The sequence below is a fragment of the Diaporthe amygdali genome (genome assembly GCF_026229845.1).
Source record: "Diaporthe amygdali strain CAA958 chromosome Unknown NODE_36_length_484128_cov_64_979186, whole genome shotgun sequence".
In the NCBI taxonomy this organism is placed as follows: Eukaryota; Fungi; Ascomycota; class Sordariomycetes; order Diaporthales; family Diaporthaceae; genus Diaporthe; species Diaporthe amygdali.
In genome coordinates, this window is record NW_026517056.1 from 13,081 (window position 1) to 33,925 (window position 20,845).

The 20,845-nt window shown below is 56.0% G+C and overlaps 3 protein-coding genes across 3 annotated transcripts; 1 reads left to right on the top strand and 2 right to left on the bottom strand.

Annotated features, from left to right (window-relative positions):
* Positions 1-4,531: 4,531 nt before the first annotated feature.
* Positions 4,532-5,774, bottom strand: J7T55_015000 (uncharacterized protein; the record flags this gene model as incomplete). The annotated part of the gene is made up of 4 exons (XM_053133251.1): positions 4,532-4,652; positions 4,731-4,968; positions 5,050-5,603; positions 5,671-5,774. 4 exons carry the CDS (start codon positions 5,772-5,774, stop codon positions 4,532-4,534), a joined length of 1,017 nt encoding a protein of 338 aa, XP_052988729.1.
* A 1,402-nt stretch (positions 5,775-7,176) lies between these two features.
* Positions 7,177-10,184, top strand: J7T55_015001 (palb protein; the record flags this gene model as incomplete). Its single annotated transcript, XM_053133252.1, has 5 exons — positions 7,177-7,194; positions 7,256-7,617; positions 7,693-7,912; positions 7,974-8,287; positions 8,345-10,184. 5 exons carry the CDS (start codon positions 7,177-7,179, stop codon positions 10,182-10,184), a joined length of 2,754 nt encoding a protein of 917 aa, XP_052988730.1.
* An 855-nt stretch (positions 10,185-11,039) lies between these two features.
* On the bottom strand, positions 11,040-13,096 carry J7T55_015002 (uncharacterized protein; the record flags this gene model as incomplete). Its single annotated transcript, XM_053133253.1, has 3 exons — positions 11,040-11,239; positions 11,836-12,885; positions 13,069-13,096. The coding sequence occupies 3 exons, from the start codon at positions 13,094-13,096 to the stop codon at positions 11,040-11,042; spliced, it is 1,278 nt and encodes a 425-aa protein (XP_052988731.1).
* Positions 13,097-20,845: the final 7,749 nt, after the last annotated feature.

Sequence of the window (20,845 nt, forward strand, 5' to 3'; positions counted from 1 at the left end):
TGTGAGCTAACCAATCAACAAAGGCGAAGTCGAGTCGATGATGGTAGCCGAGACAGGTGCTCGATGGAGCGGAGATCGGAAAGTGAAGGATGGGTACGTGGTTGTATTAAAAGTGAAGTCCTGGCCTGCCGGTCTGCGAGTGGACAGGGCCGTGTCGCATGGGACCTGAAACAAGACTGGAAGGCTGTTCGAGGAATCGGACGGAGGAGGTGTCGGGGGCAACGAGTGGCCCGTGACTAGCGATGCAGCGTTTCGTAGATTTTTCGACTTGACAGTCTCCCCTAAAACCGTGCGGCTATGCTCAAACGGGATGGGGGGTTGGGGGGGGGGGTTGGAGGGAGAGCCCTCTTCTTTGCGAATAGATATTACGATGGGTGGGGCTTTCGGCTTGGGCTCTAGGCGTGGGCTTAGGCTCGAAGTCGGCTCTTGTCGTTTGCAGGATTAAAGGCGGCGGCCGAGGAAAGTGATCTCACGAATGGGAAGACAAAGAGATGCGGACTTTTCGTAGGCTCCTGCAGTGACCGGCTGACCTCAAAGGAGATGTCGAAAAAGAGGAGCTTGAAGTCAAGTCGAAAGGCGACCGAGCACTGTTGAAGTGAAGTGGGCAGGAATGGAAAATAAGGGGTTCGGGTGGTCTAGTATGAAATACTCGGAGCACTGCAGGATTGTCGTGTCAGCGAATCGGCTAGCCTGGATTGCCCTATGGGTCTGGTGCTGCTACTGCTGCTGCTCAAAGAGGCGAGCCTTCTGGGAATGGATTGGGGGCGTGTGCTGTGGATCCCGCGCCAAGGTGGGCCTGAAATGCGGCGGCGACGACGACGACAGGGCTGGGCAGGGCCAGGCTCAGGGTCGAGATGGGCTGAGCGCAAGATAAACCTCGGAAGCACTGCAGCTCTAGCTTGGGTCACATGCAGCAGAGGGTGATGGGCGAGGTAGCTGCCGGGGGATTTATATTGACAAATGCCCCAAGGTTTGTCGATGAAAGGATGAAGGCAGGGGCGGGAAGGGAGTTGAGATGAATTTTGAGCTGCTAGAGAGATCGACGGCAAGGTAAGATTTGCGATTCGAGATCACACGCCACGGTAGCTCGCCGACGGGACAGTATCGAGTGGGGAGAAAAGGAGATGTGGCACCCAGAAACCGTTTGGAGAAGAGCTGTCTCCACCAGTCGACTCCCAAAACGAGAAACTGGAAGCCGAAGAAGCCTTTCTGGCGGCCGGGGGGGGGGGTTGATGTCTGTGTGCAGCAGGCCACGATGGAGGAGGCGAGGGTAGGAATGAGGAATGGAGGGGGGGGGTCAGCCTACTTACTCACAGACGCGATGGAAAGTCCATCAAGTAACAACCCAGGAAGAGTCTAAAAAGCAACTCGACAAGTTCAAGAGGGGGGTTTCTTTCGGTTTGCTGGCATCACTCGCTGGCCGTGGTAGGCCGATCGCAAGAGGTGACAGGTGGTGATACAGATGCTGATGATGATAATAATAATAACGGACTACGAAGATCAGTTCCACATCTAGTTGCTGGTGAGGCGACGGCTACGTCCATGGGGTTGAAGAGCTGTACCTGCCTCGTACCTATCACAGTCCACCATAGAGGGCCTGGTGGGTGCTGGGGCCCACTAGCGCCGACTGGGCGGGCAGTGTGAGACCCGGCTGGCCCAGCACGCCTGGGTACCTGGCTGGGCAGGTGGGCAGGTGGGCAAGCTGCCTGGCACGTCCTGGCTAACCTTAGAAACACCCCAAGATCCTACCACGCTGATGGCCGAAGGCACGCTGACTGGCCGCCCCTCGCTTGCAGAACCTGGGGATTGATTGATTGATTGATTGATTGATTGATTCAGGAACGCCATCCTCCACACAGGTTTCGGCAGCTTCCCTTTCCTGCTGCCCTCTGCGAGTCATTGTGCAGTTTGGCAGTGGAGGCTAGTCTCAACCTGCAATAGAGACAGATAGACACTCTACCTTAGGTAGCACTATGGCCAGATATGTGTCTGTCTATACCCATGGCTGACTGCCCCCATTCTGCCTAGGTATGTAGCTCCCCATCTCCTGACCAGCAAACCAGCAGCCAGTATTCCAGCAGGCCCTCTCCGGCGCATTCCCGGCTGAGGACACCGTTCGTTTTGCTATCCCGAGCTTACGCAGGTCCAAAATCTGCTCAGCTCCTGAAATCTCACTCGGGATCCATCAGAGGAGAGGCACACGAGCTCCGTCGGTGCCATGCCATGCAGCCGAGCCCCGCAAATTCTACTGCGAACTTACACTACGGGCCCCTTTCGAACCACGGCTTGTTGAGCCGCCCACACACACACCCACACACGGTCACTCACTCACTCACCCAGGCAGGCTAAAGATAGCACAGGATATTCCGGAGACGATCGCCCTTTGCGGGCTGTTCCTGACTCTTGCCGTCATGCTCCCCCAACGAGGCCACGGGTCACCAGACATCCCGGGACAGCCGGACGGACAAATAGAAAAATTCGAAATCTTGTGAGGTCTGCCTGTGTGTGGTCTAGATCGTGAGCACGATTCGGGGGAAACCTTCTTTTGTTCGCTTCTCGGATCTAACACCGATGAGTTCTTGGCATCCAAGGTGACGAGTAGTTGTTTAGAAGCCCAGGTTTCACACACTGCTCTACGCTGCGTTGCAGCGCTAGATGAAGCTCGCCTGTCACACAGTGTCATGCCACCACCTTGCAGCCTGATGGATGCACGCGGTAGATCCAAGAAACAGTGAATGTGTTTAGCTATCTGAAATTGAAGTGTTTGTGTTCGACTTTAGTTTCGAATCAATTGTCTCGATACACCCTACGCGAGACACTTTAGGGCCAGCTCTTCGGCCTTGTCTCCTCCTGCCTGAGTGTCCTCAGACACAAGTCTGAAATCAATCAGACAGGGGAATACATCATCATCTAGACTTGGAGATGTAGCCAGTCTTTCATGGGCCCAAGCCGCTTGAGAAGCGAAGGTACACAGGCCTTTGGTAATAGACAGGCTAGAGATCGATCTTGGCACGATAAAATCCTTCAGTCATTTTGAACATGGAGAAGAAGTTCAATGCTGTACACACTAATGCCTTTTGTTGGAGGGTATCATTATCCGGGGGAGGGGGGGTCGGGTGACGGGGAATTGTGGTCAGCGACCATCGTCTCCATCCGAAGCCGCAGGCCTGAGAGGTTGCTCGTCAAGCCGACGACCAGGACTTGGATGGAGGAGCATGTCACTCGAGAGACCGAGCACAAATGGCCTGGACGCAATGCGCAGGTTTGTTGTTGATGCCTTCGAATTTGGAGGAATCACGGCCGTGGTGGCATCCTAGCCGTGATGCTCAAAGCTGGGTGATATAAGCACAAGAGACGCCCCTGTAGTTTGTTCCCGACCGTCGTGATGGTATGATGCCTTTTCGCAAGCCAAATCCCTCGTCATCGCATCTAGTTTTGGTTTCGCTTAGGCTCGTTGCGTCCCTTAAACCGTCTCACGCTTGCCCTCCGCCTTCTCCTTCTGTTGTGGTTGTCAGCATCGCACTCGGCCTCCCACCACGGCCGCGGTGGATCAATCAAGCGCAGAGCTTGGGGATGCTCACCAGAGCCCGCATGGTACCGTGCAGGGCATATCTGTGGTTTCGTCGGAACTTGGGGTCGGTTCCGTTCAGGGAGGGGTAACGGTTGGTCTTGGGCTTCTTGATACTGTTGGCCGATTCTCCATCAGTACGATTGCTTCATAATCATTGTACGTTCTTGTTTAAATGTCTTTCGGTCGCCTTCATCTCGAGATGGAACGTGATGTGGGCAGGTTTGCGATGCATCGCTGCTGCGTTCGAACGTACCCGTTACGGTGAGCCTTCTTGCTCTGGTTGTGCTGGGACGAGTTCTTCGACTCTGTTCGCGAAAATGCGTCAGTAATCTAACGATCAAGAAAACACATCGTTCAGGGACGAGCGATCACACGTACTGGCCATTGTGACTGATTTGCCGCGATTTGGAGGTTCGTCGGTTGGTCAATGGTGGTGATGTGGATGGGTCAATTTCGGCGCAGGTTGCAGAGTTTTGGAAGTTTGTGTGTGTCTGTGGCCCCCCGGTGAAAATCGGGGCCATCCGTTAGAATGACCGTTTCGTTGTGTCAGATGCACGGGCCATAAAACCGTGACGGACTTGAATTCTCCCACTGATTTGCACATCAATTCACTAGACAGTGAAAATATTCAAACATTTCATTTGCTCATTTATGTACGAGAAAAGATCAGAACAAATGCTGTCTACCTAGCCACGCAGACTCCTGCGTCGCTTTCTAGCCCGCCCTCCAACTAATAATATATGCCGTACCAACTTGCAGTTCCGAAACCCACCGGTACTATAACGGAGTGCACGCCCCAAGAGACGGTCGTCACTTCGCTGTTGGAAAATCGCTAGTACGATTTTCTCCTCTGGAAAAGGGAGTCTTTCTAAAGTCACGCCAAACGGTTGGATTCCGGTCATGTCAAGAGACCCCCGAAAACAGAATGCTCATGCTATAGAGAGATCTTTTCGCAACTCTTTATTTGGTTGTGATCGGGGCAGTAGCATTCCTCGCAGCGACCAGCTGTGCAGTCTTCGCCAGTTGCTGTGACCGCAGCTTCTGCAGGTAGCGAACGAAGAGGATGAACATGATCTCGACACTGAGTGAGGCACGAGTAGTGTCAGTCAGCACAGCGATTCATCGTCTCCAGGGCTTGATTTTTTGGGAATCCACTTACCGTTCTTTTGTCATCATCAGAATTCCCTGCACCAGAACCCCTTTCAGGATCTGAGGACCAATGCCCTTGAACAATCCCAAAGGACCCTCATTGTTGACAATAAACTGCATCACCTCGCCGAAACTCTTGAACGGCTTACCCTTCCTCGACGGTGGGGGATTCGACTGAAGGCCGACCTTGGCGACAATGAGCGGCTGCGTGGCAACGGTCGCTAATGCTTTTGACAAGGCTCCCAGGACTGTGGCACTCTCGATTAGCACCCAAAGGTCGATAGAAATGTACCATATCGACAATCAGTTTGGCCAAGAAAAGGACTCACCAAAGGCCTGCCACGCGCTCAAGGGCTTGCCGCCAGGGAACAGAAGCGGCTTTAACCTCTCGTAGGCGCCATACGTGATGGATGGGTTGACCACCAGCACCAGACTGGCCTTGAGTCCCCTCCACAGCCCAGTCACGCCGTCCGGGCCATCGATGACCTCCTTGGCGGTCTCGAGCATGCCTTTCCTCTCCGACTTGCTCTGTGTCTGCTGCCGCGTGGTGACCACAGCCACGGGGATGGTGAACAGCTGAGCCAGCGCGCCGGCGACGGCACCCAGCGCCAGCTCGACAGCGGTGGAAGGCGGGGTCGAGAGCTTTGCGCCCTTGAAGTACAGCGTCCGCACGGTGCTGTACCAGTAGAAGTAGGCAAAGTTGGTGGACGCGACGCCGAGGAGCGAGCCGCTCATCCCGGCGTATAGGCCGGCGATGCCTTCCTCGTCGAACATCTTGCTGAGCGCATCCCAGGTGGAAGTGTAGTGGGGTGCGACAGAGGTCGTCGGGTCGGGAGTGTCGCCAGGCTTGCGTACTTCTTGGACTTGCAGTCTTGTCTTGACTCTGCGATGAGAAGACGTTAGGGCTGTGTTCAATATGTCGACAAGGGGATCAGGTCCAGAGAACGTACATGTCCAGCGGGTAGACCAGGGCGTTGGCAAGCACCGCGCCGGTGGCGCCTGCTGTAGCCTTACCCCACGGCCCAATTGGGGCTGCTTTGGACTGAATCGCCATTATTTAACTGGTATTGTCTAAGTACTGGACCTGGTTTCAAGCCAGAAGTGCCTGGACAAGTTGAGGCGGTCGTGTCGAAGAACCGAGGCGCAAAACGTAATCGGCGGTCTCGAGCACGCCGAACACCGGCGGCCGTCGTGGGGCTTGTAGAGAAACGAGATGTGGAGTGCTATCAATTCATGGGAACAATAGTAATAATATAGCGTGAATATATGGCACTATGATACCCACAGAATCTGCTGCGACGGATCTAGATACAAAGCACTGCAAGGGGACAATAGATGGAGCCCCGGCGTGGTTGTCAAAGACAAGAAGGGCGTTATCGAGACGGAGCACAGCAGGTTGATAACCGTGAACCTCGGTCTTCGGGCTGGCTCCCATGTGGAGCCGACCTGCCGCTCCCCGTTTGTTCTGGGGCCCGGCACCGCGGTAAATTGTGTGCCAGGTGACGTCGGCCCACGTCTGAGAGGTTCCAGTCACTGCGTAACACGTTTATATGTCCATCCGATCTCTGCAGCATGTAGTACTGCTAAGAGCTGATCTGACCTGGGTCAAAGTGAGGCTGAAGAGTGAGAATCATTAATGAACAGAGCGATTGCAACCAGGTCAACGGTGAACTGATGAACGGACTTTCACATTCTTTTCCGCGCACAGTTCCGTCCCCGAGAAGAGGGTTCAACCCTTGGCCAAGAGACACAACTGGGGTAGGGCCAAGTCGATGCCCAAGAGCCAGTCTAAAGATAGAAGAGGTCTGTTTCCAAGGGCATTCATCGCTCTTGGCAAGATTTCATCAGTACTGAAATAGACTCTGCCAACTCCTCAATATCGATATCCAAAGCCTGTCTTTGACTGGCCAGCTCTGCTCGGGGTGAGCTGTCATCTGTTGTAGCATCTCGCATATTCCCAGACCAGTTCAGTTCGCGGAGTTCGCGGCCGGTTAGACCATCGACTTGGGATTATGTCCTGCGGGCTGTGCAAGCTTGACTCTTGAAACGTCCACCCTCCCATTCTCGCACTACCACGCTTGGATATCAAGATATGCATCTCTCGGCTGACTCGATTTGAATATGATGTCCGCCTCTTGAAACCGCGGCCTTGGCCCTGCTGCTTCTCCTTGGACTCGCTTGCCCAACCTCATTATCTGAGGGATCCACCCGTCCTGCGCCTCGCGAATGCACCTCGTTCCTGCAGCGGATCAGAAAGCCTAAGGTATCGAGCATGTTGCGATGTTCAGTGAGGTCACCACAATTGCCTCGTTGCCAAGCAATTCCTTGACCCCCGTCACCTCGAGCCTCCTTTCGCCAGCGTGGTCATGAATGGAGGCTTTGTTACTCCGTGCCGTATGAATTCCCGCTCTTGACCGAGCACCTCGCTGTCTGCGTTTCAATCGTGTGTTATCGCCATGGAGGCCCAGGCCCGAGTGAGTATCTTGACGAGCCCTCTCGGACAACAGCACACCGAGGCTGACCACCCGGCAATAGGAATATGAGGCCAAGATCAGTCGCACGTCTGGCCAGGAGGCCTTCAAGAATGCAATACAGGCTGCCGAACTGTACATGAAGGCGGTCAAGGAAGCCTCCACGCCTGCTGAGAAGTCCCGCCTGAAGGGCAAGTGCCGCGACCTCATCGCACAAGCCGAGACGCTCAAGACGTCGGGCCCCACTGCCGCGCCGCCCAAGGCCCCGAAGCCCAGGGGCCCTCGCCAAAGCCGTGAGCTCCCAACGGCTGAGAAGACCATCCTGTGGCGGTCCTCCAAGTTGCATGGCAGTGTCTTCCCGCCTTGGGAGGCCGACCCTGATCCGGCCGTCTTTCGGAGCAAGAAGCTGGACGAACCGCTTTTCACGTGAGATTCCCTCCCTCTTTGCCCCCCCCCCCCGAATCCAAGACATCTGAATCGCTCTACTAACATTCCAACAAGTGACAACTCGGAGTTCTCGTTCTCCAAGAAGCAGAATGAGATCTTCGACGGCTGGAAGCGGCCCGCCGAGATCTTCAACGACTCCGGCCCGGAGCTGTTTGAGAACATCATGGTTGCCAAGACGAACAGCGACCTGGTGCAGGACATCACAACAGACTGCTCTGTGGTCGCGAGTCTATGTGCCGTCATGCGCCACCTGAATCCCAACAAGAAAGATTCGGTAAGCCTATCTTTGGACCCTGTCAAGCTCATCCAACGGTGCTCGACTAACGCTGTCCAAGCTTTTACCAACGTTACTATACCCTTTCGACTACGGCAAGGGCAGACCTATAGCATCGCAGAATGGAAAGTATATGTTCCGCTTGAACTTCAACGGATGTTTCCGCCAGGTGGTCGTTGATGATCGTTTGCCGACCTCCAAGACGTCTCGAACATTCTTTGTCGTCGATCGGAGGAACCCAGAGCTTATATGGCCAGCTCTCATGGAGAAGGCTTACTTAAAAATACGTGGTGGTTACGATTTCCCAGGCAGCAATTCCGGGACAGACCTTTGGGTGCTCACCGGATGGATACCAGAGCAAATCTTTCTACAGAGGTAATACGGACCAACATTACTAGATACTAATGCAGTTGCTAATGCGAGTCTATACAGCGACGACATTGAATTAGATCAGACGTGGAAGCGCATCAAAAATGCATTTGAGTACGGCGATGTGGTAGTCACTCTAGGCACCGGGCGTCTCTCGCGCCAGGAGGAAGAGACGCTTGGGCTGGCCGGCGAGCACGACTACGCCGTGATGGACCTTAAAGTCCAGAACACAGGCGAGCGCCGGATGCTTCTAAAGAACCCATGGTGCGACGGGCTCGTCTGGAAAGGCTTCGGTTCCACCACCACGGTTGACGCCGAAGTATACCCGCCCCCATCACCAACTCTGTCGCGCCCAGCGCAGCGCTCCAACTCCGACGTCACATCCCCATCACCTTATGCCGAGTTGACAGGGACATTCTGGATATCCCTCGAGGACGTCGTCCAGAATTTCGAGTCCCTCTACCTGAACTGGAACCCAAGCCTGTTCACCGACCGCCAGGACCATCACTTCACATGGACACTTCCCAGTCGTGCCATGCAGCGCTCGTTCGCTCACAACCCACAATACTCCTTCACCCCCCCAACATCCGGCGTAGTCTGGATCCTGCTCTCACGGCACTTCCAGGACGGCGAGCTTCCCATCGCGCGCAGCCGCCACACAAGACAACCAAACGCCCACTCGTACAGCCTCGGCTTTATGTCCATCTACCTCTTCGACAACGCAGACGGCCACTGCGTGCAGCTCCCCGACAGGCCGGCGCAGCAGTCCCCCTTCGTCGACAGCCCGCAGACCCTTCTACGCTTCGAGGCCCAGGCCGACACGGCCTACACGGTCGTAGTCGCGCAGGAGGGCCTGCCGCTGCCCAAGTACCCGTCCACGCTGTCCTTCTTCAGCCGCTCCCCCCTCACCATCAACCCGGCCACGCCGCCGCTGAAACACTACACGGAGCTCGAGTCGGCGTGGACGCGGCGCACGGCGGGCGGCAACGCGCGGACCGTGTCCTTCTTCCACAACCCGCAGTTCGCGCTCGTGGTGCCGCAGCCGACGCCCATCTCGCTGCACCTGGCGACGGACGCCGACGACGTGCCCGTGCACGTGGACCTGGTGTGGTCGCAGGGCGGGCGGCGCGTGACGGCGCTCACGGTGCGCGACATCGTGTGCTCGTCAGGCGAGTACCGGCGCGGGTGCGCGCTGGCCGAGATCCGGCGGCCCCAGACCATCGACGCGGGGACGTACACCGTCGTCGCCTCCACCTTCGAGCCGGGCCAGCTCGCCTCCTTCGCCCTGCGCGTCGGCTCCGACGTCCCCGTCCAGCTGCGGCCCGTGCTGTCCGACGCCGCCGGCCGCCTGCGCTCCGAGCTCGACCCCGTCGTCTTCCGCGAGGGCGAGAGCGAGCGCCAGCGCGCCCGCGTCACCGTCTCCCGCCTGACGCGCGCCAGCGTCGTCGCGCGGTCCGGCACCCTCGACGGCGGCGCCTCGTCCTCGTCCTCCTTCGGCAGCCTGCCGTTCTCGCTCGGCGGGTCGTCGAGCCTAGGGATCTTCAACAACAGCGCCAAGGCCGCGGCAGCACAGCGTGACCACCAGCAGCAGCAGGCGCCGCCCGCGTCGTCCGGCACCGCGAGCCCGATCAGCATCCCGTGCTCGGTGCGCGTGTCGTTCGAGTACGGGACGGGCCCGCACGCGCGGGCGGCGGCGGTGACGGCGGACGGCGAGTTCGCGGATGCGAGCATGGGCCTGCGCACGGGCGACGTCGACCTGGACCCGGACGCCGCGCGCCGCGCCGGCGGCCTGTGGCTTGTCGTCGAGCAGATGGGCGTGCATCGCGAGGGCCAGGGCATACAGGTCGACGTGCTCAGCGACGGGAGCATCGGCGTTGGGCCATGGGAGAGCGTGGACGATTGATTGATTTTTGCTTTCGTTTCGCCGGTCGGTCGGCTGATTGGTCGTGAAGTGCGTTTTTACATATACTGGCATGGATGGGAGTCTGTCTTCTCCTCTTCTTTCAGGGGTTTGTCTTCACATTGTGCCCTGGTGCCATCGAATTATCCCGCTACAGATAACGTTCTTTACGTGTCCACTGAAAGTAGAAACATAAAAATCTGTACCAGCCTTCGCTTACCGGAGCCCCATTGATTTCTTGCTGAACTGCAATACAGCTCATGATTTTTTGGCAATTTGCCAGACGACGCGAGAGGTTCCGTCACACATGCCCCTCTGCCCGCATAGACTTTCGTTAAGCAGTCAAATCCCCAACCAGCATCACGCGATAGTAGTAGGGGCATGTTACATCGTGTGCTTGCAAGGTATAGCGGTCAAGGCATTCAGCTAGCTAAAATGTCGTCTGCTGTACACTGTGCAATCCATCTTCGCCGAGAGGAGCTCTTGTGACCCACCCTATTCTCGTCGCTTCGAAACCAAAAATCGCTTGGGGAAACAAAGTTCACCAAAATCCTGCCCGCTCCAGGGGAACCATAACCTTGATACCATGCGGGCATTGTATCTCCACTTGCGAAAGAGTTGTCCGTCCTTCCCATTTTCTGAGCCAAATCTTCAAAGCAGCCAACGCCAGGAGCTGTCCGACAGCAATCGAATGGGTCATGCCTGATTTGAAGATTACCCCCGGGGTTGGGCGGCCACTTCTTGCCGAAATTCCATAGAGACATAGGGAAAAGAGGTGTCAAAAAAGTATGTACAGCGAGCGAGAAGTAGATGTTGTCGAGCTGTCGATTCACGAAGCTGCGTTGGGGAGGGGTATCGTCAAAAAGTCGAATATGTACAGGAGAAGTTAGAAGTGAACATGAAGTATTTATGACAGGCCGGCTTTCGTATTCGATATTGTTCAAAGCGGTCCGCCTCGTCGCCTGCGACCACGGCTTGGGCCATCTGGTCTCTGAGACAGAACATCGCGTAGTTCCGGATCATCCTTGTCTTTGTCCACATGGTGAACTCGGACATGTCTACGATTTGTGAGCAAAACTGGTCGAATCTGTAAACTTTTTGGGCCTCACAAACCTCTGCAAGTTATCCGGTCGCGGATATTTGTGTTCCCGATCTGGGCAAAACGGGCAGACATATCCAGGAGATTCATGGACTAGCCCATGACGAATCATTTCGTTCTTCCGCTTGAAACCCTTGCCGCCTTCCGATCGAGGGCAGCCCTTCACCGGGCAATAATGTGGCCGGGCTTGAGAGTGAACATTTGCGTGTGAATTCAAAAGGTATTGAGTCTGGAAAGGAGGGGCTTTGCATCCCTCAAATTTGCAGACATATTGGCCAATATCTTGAGGATTTGAGAAGGCCATACCGTCCAGGCTCATCCGATCCGCAACCGAATGCGTAGATGTCGCAGGCGTGGAAGCTGAGTGGTCGGTACTTGGCGTGCTACCGCTATTGTAATCAAGACTAGGTCGATGCGTCATGCCGGTTGGAGGGAAAGGATAGAATGGACTGGGTGGCAACAAGACTGAATGCGGCGAGCGAGGGTCGCGGGCATAAATATCGTGTGGTGAGATGGGTGGAGATGCATGGCTTATGGAAGGCAATCGAGGCATACCAGAACCGGGTATGGCAGGCGGAGACTGCTGAAAGGATGCAGGCGAGAGCGCCTCTGGCCCCAGATGATCTCTGATGGACGGAAGCGCAATCCCGCCGTTGGACTCCGACCTTGGCGAAGCATTCTGGATCGGCGGGAGGTCGCCGAGGCCAGGGCCCGCTAGACTACCCGTGGGCGATGTGAAGGTTCCGGTTCGAGGTGAATAGTAGTCGGTAGGACTGTATGGTGCTGGGATGACAGGCTGTGGCCTCTCTTCTCTCCGGATGGCTGTTTCAGGCCGAGGGATGGAGGGAGGAGGTGATGAATCTGAAGGCCGCGATGCCTCTGTATCCGTGTCTCCGACGGTGGTCGATGTCCGCCCATCCTCACTAGGAGACTTGTGGTCCCCCAAGGCAAGAGCCGCCAAAGCACCTCCAGCTAACGTCTGCAGGTCAGAAGGAGAGCCTGGCAGGACATCGCCTTTCCGATTTCCACGTCCTTGTGCCTGCTGTTCGACACCGTTCACTCCTGGGTCATCGCGATCGGCCATGATCTCTGACTCGTCCATCGAACTATCAGTGTCGGGGCTACTGGAGACTTCCTCCGAATCGCTCGGCAACGCCTCTTGACCAGCCAGGGTAGCGATGTCCGGATGCCTTCCATTGTCCATGATGCTTATCAGAACGGCATCGCCTTGACTGGGCCGTACCTTTGGTCGACGCTTAGTTTTCCTGCTACCAGGACTGGGAGGTGGACTGACTTGAACCAGTGGGATGTCTGGTGGAGGACTTAGGCTTGGTCGGAAGGTTACCTTTTTCGGAGCCAGCAAAGGACTATTCCGAGGCACCACTTCTTCGGGGTCGTACACTTCGTGGGCAGAAGCCGAAGCAGCGGTGGTAGTCATTGCTTCAGGTGTGCTCGCAGCTTTGCGTACGTCTGTGGTCAACTCGCCATGAGCGTAGGAGGCTGGGTCGTAGAGACAAGGTTGATGGAACGTCCGTCGGCGCACGGCTCCACCGATGATGCCGTCCCTGTGGGCGCCAACAATATTCTCGCCCTGCAAAAGACCAGCTGCTCACTCAGGAGCCAAGCCAACACTGCTTCCCTAGCTCTTGAATCTTTTCTGTGTGTGTATGCCAGTATGCGTGCGCGCGCGCGTGCTTCGCACTCTCTGTATCTCCTCGCTTCCCTTGACACCTTTGCGCCTGTTGGTACGAAATCGGCGAGGCGGGAGCTAGAACAATGGGCGAAGACGCCTTTGTTGCGCGGTGGTCGTGGTCATCCAAGGAAGGGGTGGTGTTGTGGCCCAGGCAGCGGTAGCCCGTGAGGGTGAAGCGAGAAGGTTGGGGAGTGGAGGTGTCCAGGACGGTGTAAACGAAGTAGCCCGCAGAGCCCCAACAGCCTAGGAATGCGGCGAAACAGAGCCTCTTAATGATATGGGGAAATGCTTGGCGCGTGACTGGGACCCCAAGTCCAGTCCCAAAAGCGACAGGCTGAGCGGGGCAAACAAACTGCTGGGAACAAAAACCGGGGGAACACGCCGGGCGGCAAGGATGAAGGGGGGAGGAAGAGAGGGAGGCGATGGGTGCTGTCCACGGGTCCCCGGTGAGGGGGTTTCGACCTGGGGGTTGGGAGGGATGGCCGCCTTTTGCTGTCACTCCAGACCCGAGCCGACTGCGAACTGGCGCTGTTACTGAGAGTGACACTGACACCGACTGGCAACCGACCAAGGCACCAGCGCCGTTCTGTCGCGGGGCCGGTGCTGGTAGAAAGCTAGTCACAGCCCGGTCTGATCCAACACAACCCAGCCAGCGCCAACTTAGCCGTACTCTTGTGGACGGCGCTTCAGCCCGAGCTTTTGTGGTCTCTGAATGCGATGCGATGCGAGACGAGACGATGCGATGCGCGATAGTGCGCTACGTCAGGATGGCTGATGGCTTTTGGCGTAGGGACACAATGTCTGCTGGTGGCAGACTGCAGAGTAGCTTTGTAGACAGAGCCTGGTCGAGAGAGTCACGACGTCGGATCGGGACAGTTGATCAGATCAGTGGCGCTCGGGAGGTGGAGGGAGACGGCAGGGCGAGACGAGGCTCTGGGTGGATCTCGTGGACCTGGACTTCGAGTGTCGCGAGCGGGCGGGCGAGTGAAATGCAACGCAATGCAATGCAGTCTGGGTCCGTCGTGCGTTTCTCCGTTCCCGGGCTGGAGTCCTCGAGGTCGGTTTGGCTGGCTCGCGATCGTCGTCAAAGCTGGCAGCTAGAGTAACGTGGGAAAACAAGGCGGAGCAGGCGACAGGGAGCAGGCTGTTCGCCGCTGGTGTTAGCCACCAGCCGAGCCGGGTCAGGCAGGTCAGGTCTGGTCAAGGTCTGGTCGACAAGACAAGACAAGACAAGCAATAAGATTGGACGGGACAAGGGAGGTGGGACGGGGGTGGGCGGGTGAGGTGGTGTTGGTCAGGTATAGATTGGGGGGTGTCAGGGAAGACGAGGATCGCAGTTTTAGTTCTTTAGGGTACGGGTGGTCTTCCGGGTGCAGTGCGCAGTGCGCAGTGCGAGGTGCGAGGAGCAAGGTGCGAGTGCGCGCGGCGTGCACCCAGGCAGCGAGCGCACAAATACTGTGTGTGGTAAGGAAGGAATCTAGAATCGAGTCGGTCTGGCTGTCTGGGCGTGGCCCAAACTTTGAGGCTGAGAAGCCGTGGAGAAATCCAAAAGCAAAAAGCAGAGTCAGAGCTTCCTAGTGGCACACGTCACCGATGCCGCCGCCGCCGTCACTGTCACTACAGTACCTTTTTGGAGCCTACAACGGGCCGTGGTGATTGATTGACTGGTTGACTGACTGACTGACTGACTGACTGATTCGACTGATTGGTGCATGCCATGTGTCACGTCATGGGGCAAAAAGGAAGTTGAGGATGAAGCTGGTGAGATTGGAAAGGGAGAGGATTTGGGCTGATTCTGGGGTCATTTCGCATCGCAGCTGATGATGGGACGGACGGGACGGGCCAGGCTGAAGCTGTCCGTCTGCCTGTCTGTCGACTCATTCACTCATTCCCTCGTTCACTGCTGGGCTGGTGGTGGTGCTCCAGTACACATACGGTACGGAGTAAATGTGGGCTACCTGACAGTTCAACGCACACCCACAACACACATGCACACACATGCACAGGCAGAACCTTGGGATTCCTTCAGAGGTGTCTTACTGTGTAGCTAGGTAGGGCAAGGCACACGAAGCCGGAACCAGATAATTCAGGCACGAAGACAGAAGAGAGGAAAGAAAGGCAGGCAGAGTAGAGTGGCTGACGCCTCGGGCTCAGGGGGGTCGCACCGTTTCCCCCAAGCTGTGCTATGTACTGTGGTGCATGTGTTGCGTGTTGAGCCGCGACTGAAGCTGTGCGTGCTCTGCTCTGCCATACTGTAGGTTCGTTCCATTCCCCTGGAGAAACCTTGAGATGCGGGCATTGTGGGTGCGAGGAGCCCTCGGGAGGGAGGGATGGAAATCAAAAGTGGGTAATAGGGCCTGCCAGCAGCGTCAAGACTCGACCTGCTGAGTCGTTGCCCAAAATTCTAATGGCAAGCGGGATTGCAAAAATGGATTGCGACGACAAACAACATGCTCATGGGGTGGGGAAACAAAGGAAGCTCTCGGAACACTTGACGTCTGCCCGCCTCAGCCCCAATTAAGCCTCATCGCTCGAATAACACTTGCGTATTATGCATTTCCCGCCTCCCCTTCCTTTCCTCGGGTATATTATCACCACCGTTGGTAAGCCGCTCCTATTTTAGTACTTCATGCACACCGACGACGAACAACCCTCTTTGAAACTGGCCTAGGCGAGGGAAACAGAACAAATTGTCTTGGACTCCCCTTCACACGGACCATGTATATATCATATATATATAGCAGAGTGCCGCTGCTTACCAGCAGACCTGAACCCAATCAAAACTCGGACGGGACTGTCAAACGAAACGATCGCCAGGACGTCTCGGACCCTGCTCCCCCCCGGTGCAACGCTGAGAACCAGTTCCTAGAAATGTCTGACTGTACCTGTACCCGATCACGGGGAAGCCCGTTACGCGAGCCACTTGGGGCGGGGGAGACCCCCGTCACCACATTAAGCCGCATGAAGAGCCAACCACTCAGACCACCTCAAGCCTGCCAGCTACCAACGACATGACTTGGAAGAGCCCGCGCAGCGTTGCAGTGGTGCTGTTCAGCTCATGTGCTACCGGCCCATCCTCGCGAGGGTCGCCTCCTTCGTCACCTGCACGACCTGAACTGACCTCCAGACCTAAAATGAGAGCCCATCCAGTGCCGTCCAATGCCGCAGAGGCAGATGCAGATGCAGATGTGAGGTCTGCGTACACACAACACAACAGTAAGTCCACCACCAGATCAGGTGCGTAGTAGATGCAACGATGAAGACTCGAAGCTTGAAGAGGCCTCTCCATTCGGTTGTTCGTGAGCCCACGAAGTACAATCTTCAGCCAGGAGGAGCTCATGTCCTACGTGACGTGTGCATTTTGGCAGCCATATCAGCTATACTGTACATGCAGGCAGGCCGTGTCCGGAATCGACAGCCAGCATACAGCAATCAGCAATAAGCAAGCAGCAACCAGTTGTTCGGCGACAACTCACGGCTCGTGGATGCCCAACGCCTGCTTTGTTGGTACCTAGACTCCAAGTGTGGCCCTTATGGCTCCAGTCCTGCCTTGCAACTTCGTTTCGTGTCGATCGGTGAGATTTGGTCGGATTCTTCGGGACGTCAAACCCATAGGTTGTCGTCTGTCGAATCGGTGAACTCATCAGTCGTGGCCGTGGGAACGGCGCCAGATTGCCCAATCTTGCGCTGGCGATTCGCAGCGGATCGATCCTTCGGCGGCCTCCAAGCAAAACTTAATCCCCTCTCTCTTGAGACAGAGCAACCTTGGAAGAGGCCCACGGGATATCCCATACCATACCATACCATACCATACCATAGCGTCCCATCCACCCAAATAATATCTCATCTCATACGCTTTGCCAGGATGGACACCGAGCAGGGACCGAACATCCCATCTCGCCGTTCCCGCTAGCGCCGATGGAGGAGGAGGGCTGGCTTCCTCTTACGTTTAACTTGGGCAATACATGGCCCCAAGGCTCAATTTCACTTCGGCGCCGGTAACGGTTGCTTACTGTGAATTGTGAATAGCCGACGCGTGGGTACAGTAACGTAACGGTGCCCAGACCGTCTGGACCGTTTGCCTGGTCAGAGCCTCCAGACCCCATCTCCAAGTGGGGAAAGACACGCCTGCCATTGGGCACAGGGCGGCCCTAGCCCCCACCTCTTGCGCGACCTTCTCCCCACGCTTTCCCCAGTCCAGTCCAGTCGCACGGCGTCTCCTCCTCACTCGACTTCCACTCACAATGGCAGCCACTCCAGCGGGAGATGACCATCATGCCCGACAATCATGGTTCTAATTTGCCCAGATTTGCTAATGAGAAAATTAAGGGAGGAAGGACCTTGGAAGTCACGGCATTTGATTCCACCGTTCCATTCCACTCTCGTCCGCCCCCCCCTCTCTTTCGTCTCGGCGACTATAACACCACGAATTATCTATCATGCCTGCGGAACTGAGACCATTGAGGGAATAACTGAGATGACCCTCCCACTCACCGGCCTGCTTGGGCCCCCAGGCAGATCAGGCTGGTCCTGGGGCGGCCTATCTGCATCCAGCTTCTCGACGTCCTTCCCGAGCACGCTTGTCGCTTTTCGTCGCGTGCGTCCGCTCATCGCATGACTCCATGTGGGACTGATGGAGACGTCGCGTGGCCTATCTCGAGTGCGGAGAAGGCCTGGCTTGTTGAGGCTAAAGCTTGAACGACCAACGACCGACACTTTGGTGCCACGGCTCTGATGGTACATGTACATTGTCTGTACTGTAAACAGAAACAGGACCCGAGGATGGTGGCAGCATCTCACACACAGCACCACATCTGCCAACGAAACACACGCAAGCTCGATGGCGGCATGCCTTCCCACCTGATAGTTAAAGAGTTAAGGGGTTGCCGGAGATGAAAACGCTGTTAAATAAGATGGTGGCTGAGCTCGACCATATCGTTGCTAATGTCTCGAACACGTACATGTGTCTTGACGGGAGTAGCGCCGCCAACGTGGTACACATTCGCTCAGCCTCAAAAATGGCCCGGCCCAATAGATTTTGGCCACTCGCAAATCACCCAAGATTTCGGCGAACATGCCCGGGTGCAGCGGTAATGCTACAGACACACTGAATTTCGAACACGAGCATCAGCGCTATGATGAACCCGCAAGCTTTCTCGCTACTGGGCCCATTTGCCGATGGGCCGACAAGATTTTCACTCTGCTCTATGCTTCTTCGCGCCCGGCGACGACAGGGCCACTGTACCGTGTAGACCACCGTGCCCATCTCAGGTCTCGGTGATTCTCGACTTATCGAATATTCAAGGCCGATCACAAGCTGACGTCAATCGGCACGGGTCGTGGAGGATCATTCTGGCTTTCCCGCCTTGACGATCAGCACCCGGTGTGCTGATGCTGCTGCAGAAGGAGAACACGCACTAGCATGCACGCACCCGCCTATGAAAATTGAGGCTCTGAGCATGGCGGCTGGTTAGCTCGCTGCTAGCACTGCCAAACAAGACAATCTCATTTTGTGAGCTGCCGATTTTGGCACCACCTCGGCTCAGGCTGTGCAACCGACCATGGCTTGCTACATTATCTTCGACTTTCGTACTGACCAGACCTCTGGGTGGGGTCAGAGATCAACAGTCTAGTACTCCCAATACTAAGCGGCTTTGATACCAGCTACCAGGGACAGTGACGGAGGGGACGCATTTTGCCCCCTCAGACCATTACCGAATGGCTTGTCATTCGCTCAAGGCAGTCGCTGTCAACCCGTCGCCCGTGGGATGAACGAGAACTGCACCACGTGAGCGTCTGACTTGCATTTGTCGCCGATGCAACCAGGTAAGAAAGCTCAGCTAGCTGCGTGGGGATCACAGCGGTGTGCAATGCAGTTATATGGCACCTGGGCAAATCTAGGCACCCAATGCCGCTGCAGTTAATCCTACCCGTCGAGGATGTTCACAGGTTGGGGAGAAACCGGACCTAGGGCGGCCTCGTCATCTGCAGTCATGCAGGTGGTACCAGGCAAGGCCTTCAGCCGCCCAGTGGCGGGGTGATGGCCCCAAGGACCGTCGACGGCCTTTGTGCTTTTCATCGAGCATCCGCAGGAACTGTTTTGGTCGACTGCTGTGCACCTTTGGGGTCTCCGCCGCTGCTTCCTCTCCGAGATGCGGCCTGCCTCACATCCATGTCCAAGCTGGATATGATGCCATGGATTGCTGCTTATCTCAGGCTTTCAAGTGACTTGTCACCCACAGATGCCACCAACCTCGCGTCTTAGAGCTTTACCTGGGCCCGACGATGTATGTGTGGGACACGAGTGAAGTGAGTTGTCAGAAATATTACAAAGCCCCCAACATGAAATAGGGGAGTATCATGATACTCATATCCTGACACGCCAAAGGGGTTAGTTGGCCACGATCTCTTCAAGTGAAGATCTTCCAGTGGTCGGGTCAAGGACTGTATATGCTCTATGAATTTCGCGACTGTTCTCCTTCTATTCCGACAAGTCAACAGCGCTAGGAAGCTCGTGGTGCTCGCTTATTGCTTCCGTTGTAGCCACCGTCGGCCGTCTGAAGTGCGCCGTCCGGTGCTGGGCCTGGAATAGTCAGCAATACCTCCTCGAAGATGTCCACGTATATTCAGTCCTACGCAGGTCGTGTATCTACGCCGCTTCAATGTGCTTGATTCAGCATCCGATGCTGTCTGCCCCCATATCTGAAGCCCCACGCGGATGAGTTGGCCGACTTTCGACCTAGTGTTCTATGAAGGGTCCAGTGAGACACAGCCGAGGATGGAAAGGGTGCAGAGACTTGTGAACTTATTTGCACGACATCTGAGAGCAATAACTGGTGTCCTCAGGCGGAAAGTTCTATGTCAGGGCTAAGACGAGGCGATCGAGTCAACGCGGGGTTCCTAAGGCGAAGCTCCATGGTTGATGTGTCTGTTCTCACTCAGAGGGCATGTACCATGTGTTTCTCTCTAGCCTCGCGGCTCGTTAAAACTCCTTCGCTACTCCCTTCGCGCCGTGGCTCAGTGCTTGGCTGCCATACAGAAATCCACCAGTATCGAGCAGTCGCTCGTGAACCTTAGCTCTTAATTGCGTCGTCGTGCTGGGATTCTCGAGGCATGTGACAATTCAAGCCTGTCATACCTGGGAATAGACCACGAGACGAGCATTCAATACTTCTGGGAACCTGCGTCATCTTGTGTGCCTCCCACATGGGCCATGAGTGCCTTGAGCTCCTTGAACAGGGCCTGGAGGTAGTAACTCACAAGCACTCCCCGCTGACAGTGCCTTTCCTAGGCAAAGATGAAATGTGAGCCCGAGTAAATCCGGCGGCCGCGTCTAAAGGCGGTGGCACCATGCCGCGAAATGCGCAGTGCGGAGGCCATCGTTGTCGGCTCTTCAGGTATTGGCTTGGAATTTTGGAGGCTTGTCCTCGATTCCGCTGCAGTGACGGCATGTTGGCTTCGGCATGAGCTTCACGTAACTTGAGTATGCGATGAGGCTAATGATCCATAGTTTCAATTCACAGTGGTGACCAGTACGATGGACTCACAATAGCCAATTCAGTCCGACTGGACTGTCACTTTTTGGGCCATGCGCGATGTACCAGCACCCCCTTGGCCTCCTGGCAAGACTGCAGAGCACGTTTCTTGCCTACTTTCGTCTGAGATTCGATAGGTGACGAGCTAAGGAGAGATATGGCAGAGCTTCCACATAAGTGAGTTTCATAACATGCGCACTGCAGCGAGGTACGAGATTCTCTATCGCCATGATCACTAGCGGAGGACCGCATCCATCATTGACTGGGGATGGTCAAGGCCGCTATCCATGGGTTTCCCTGGAATTCAATCGATGATGAGCCCGGGCTCAGCGATCAG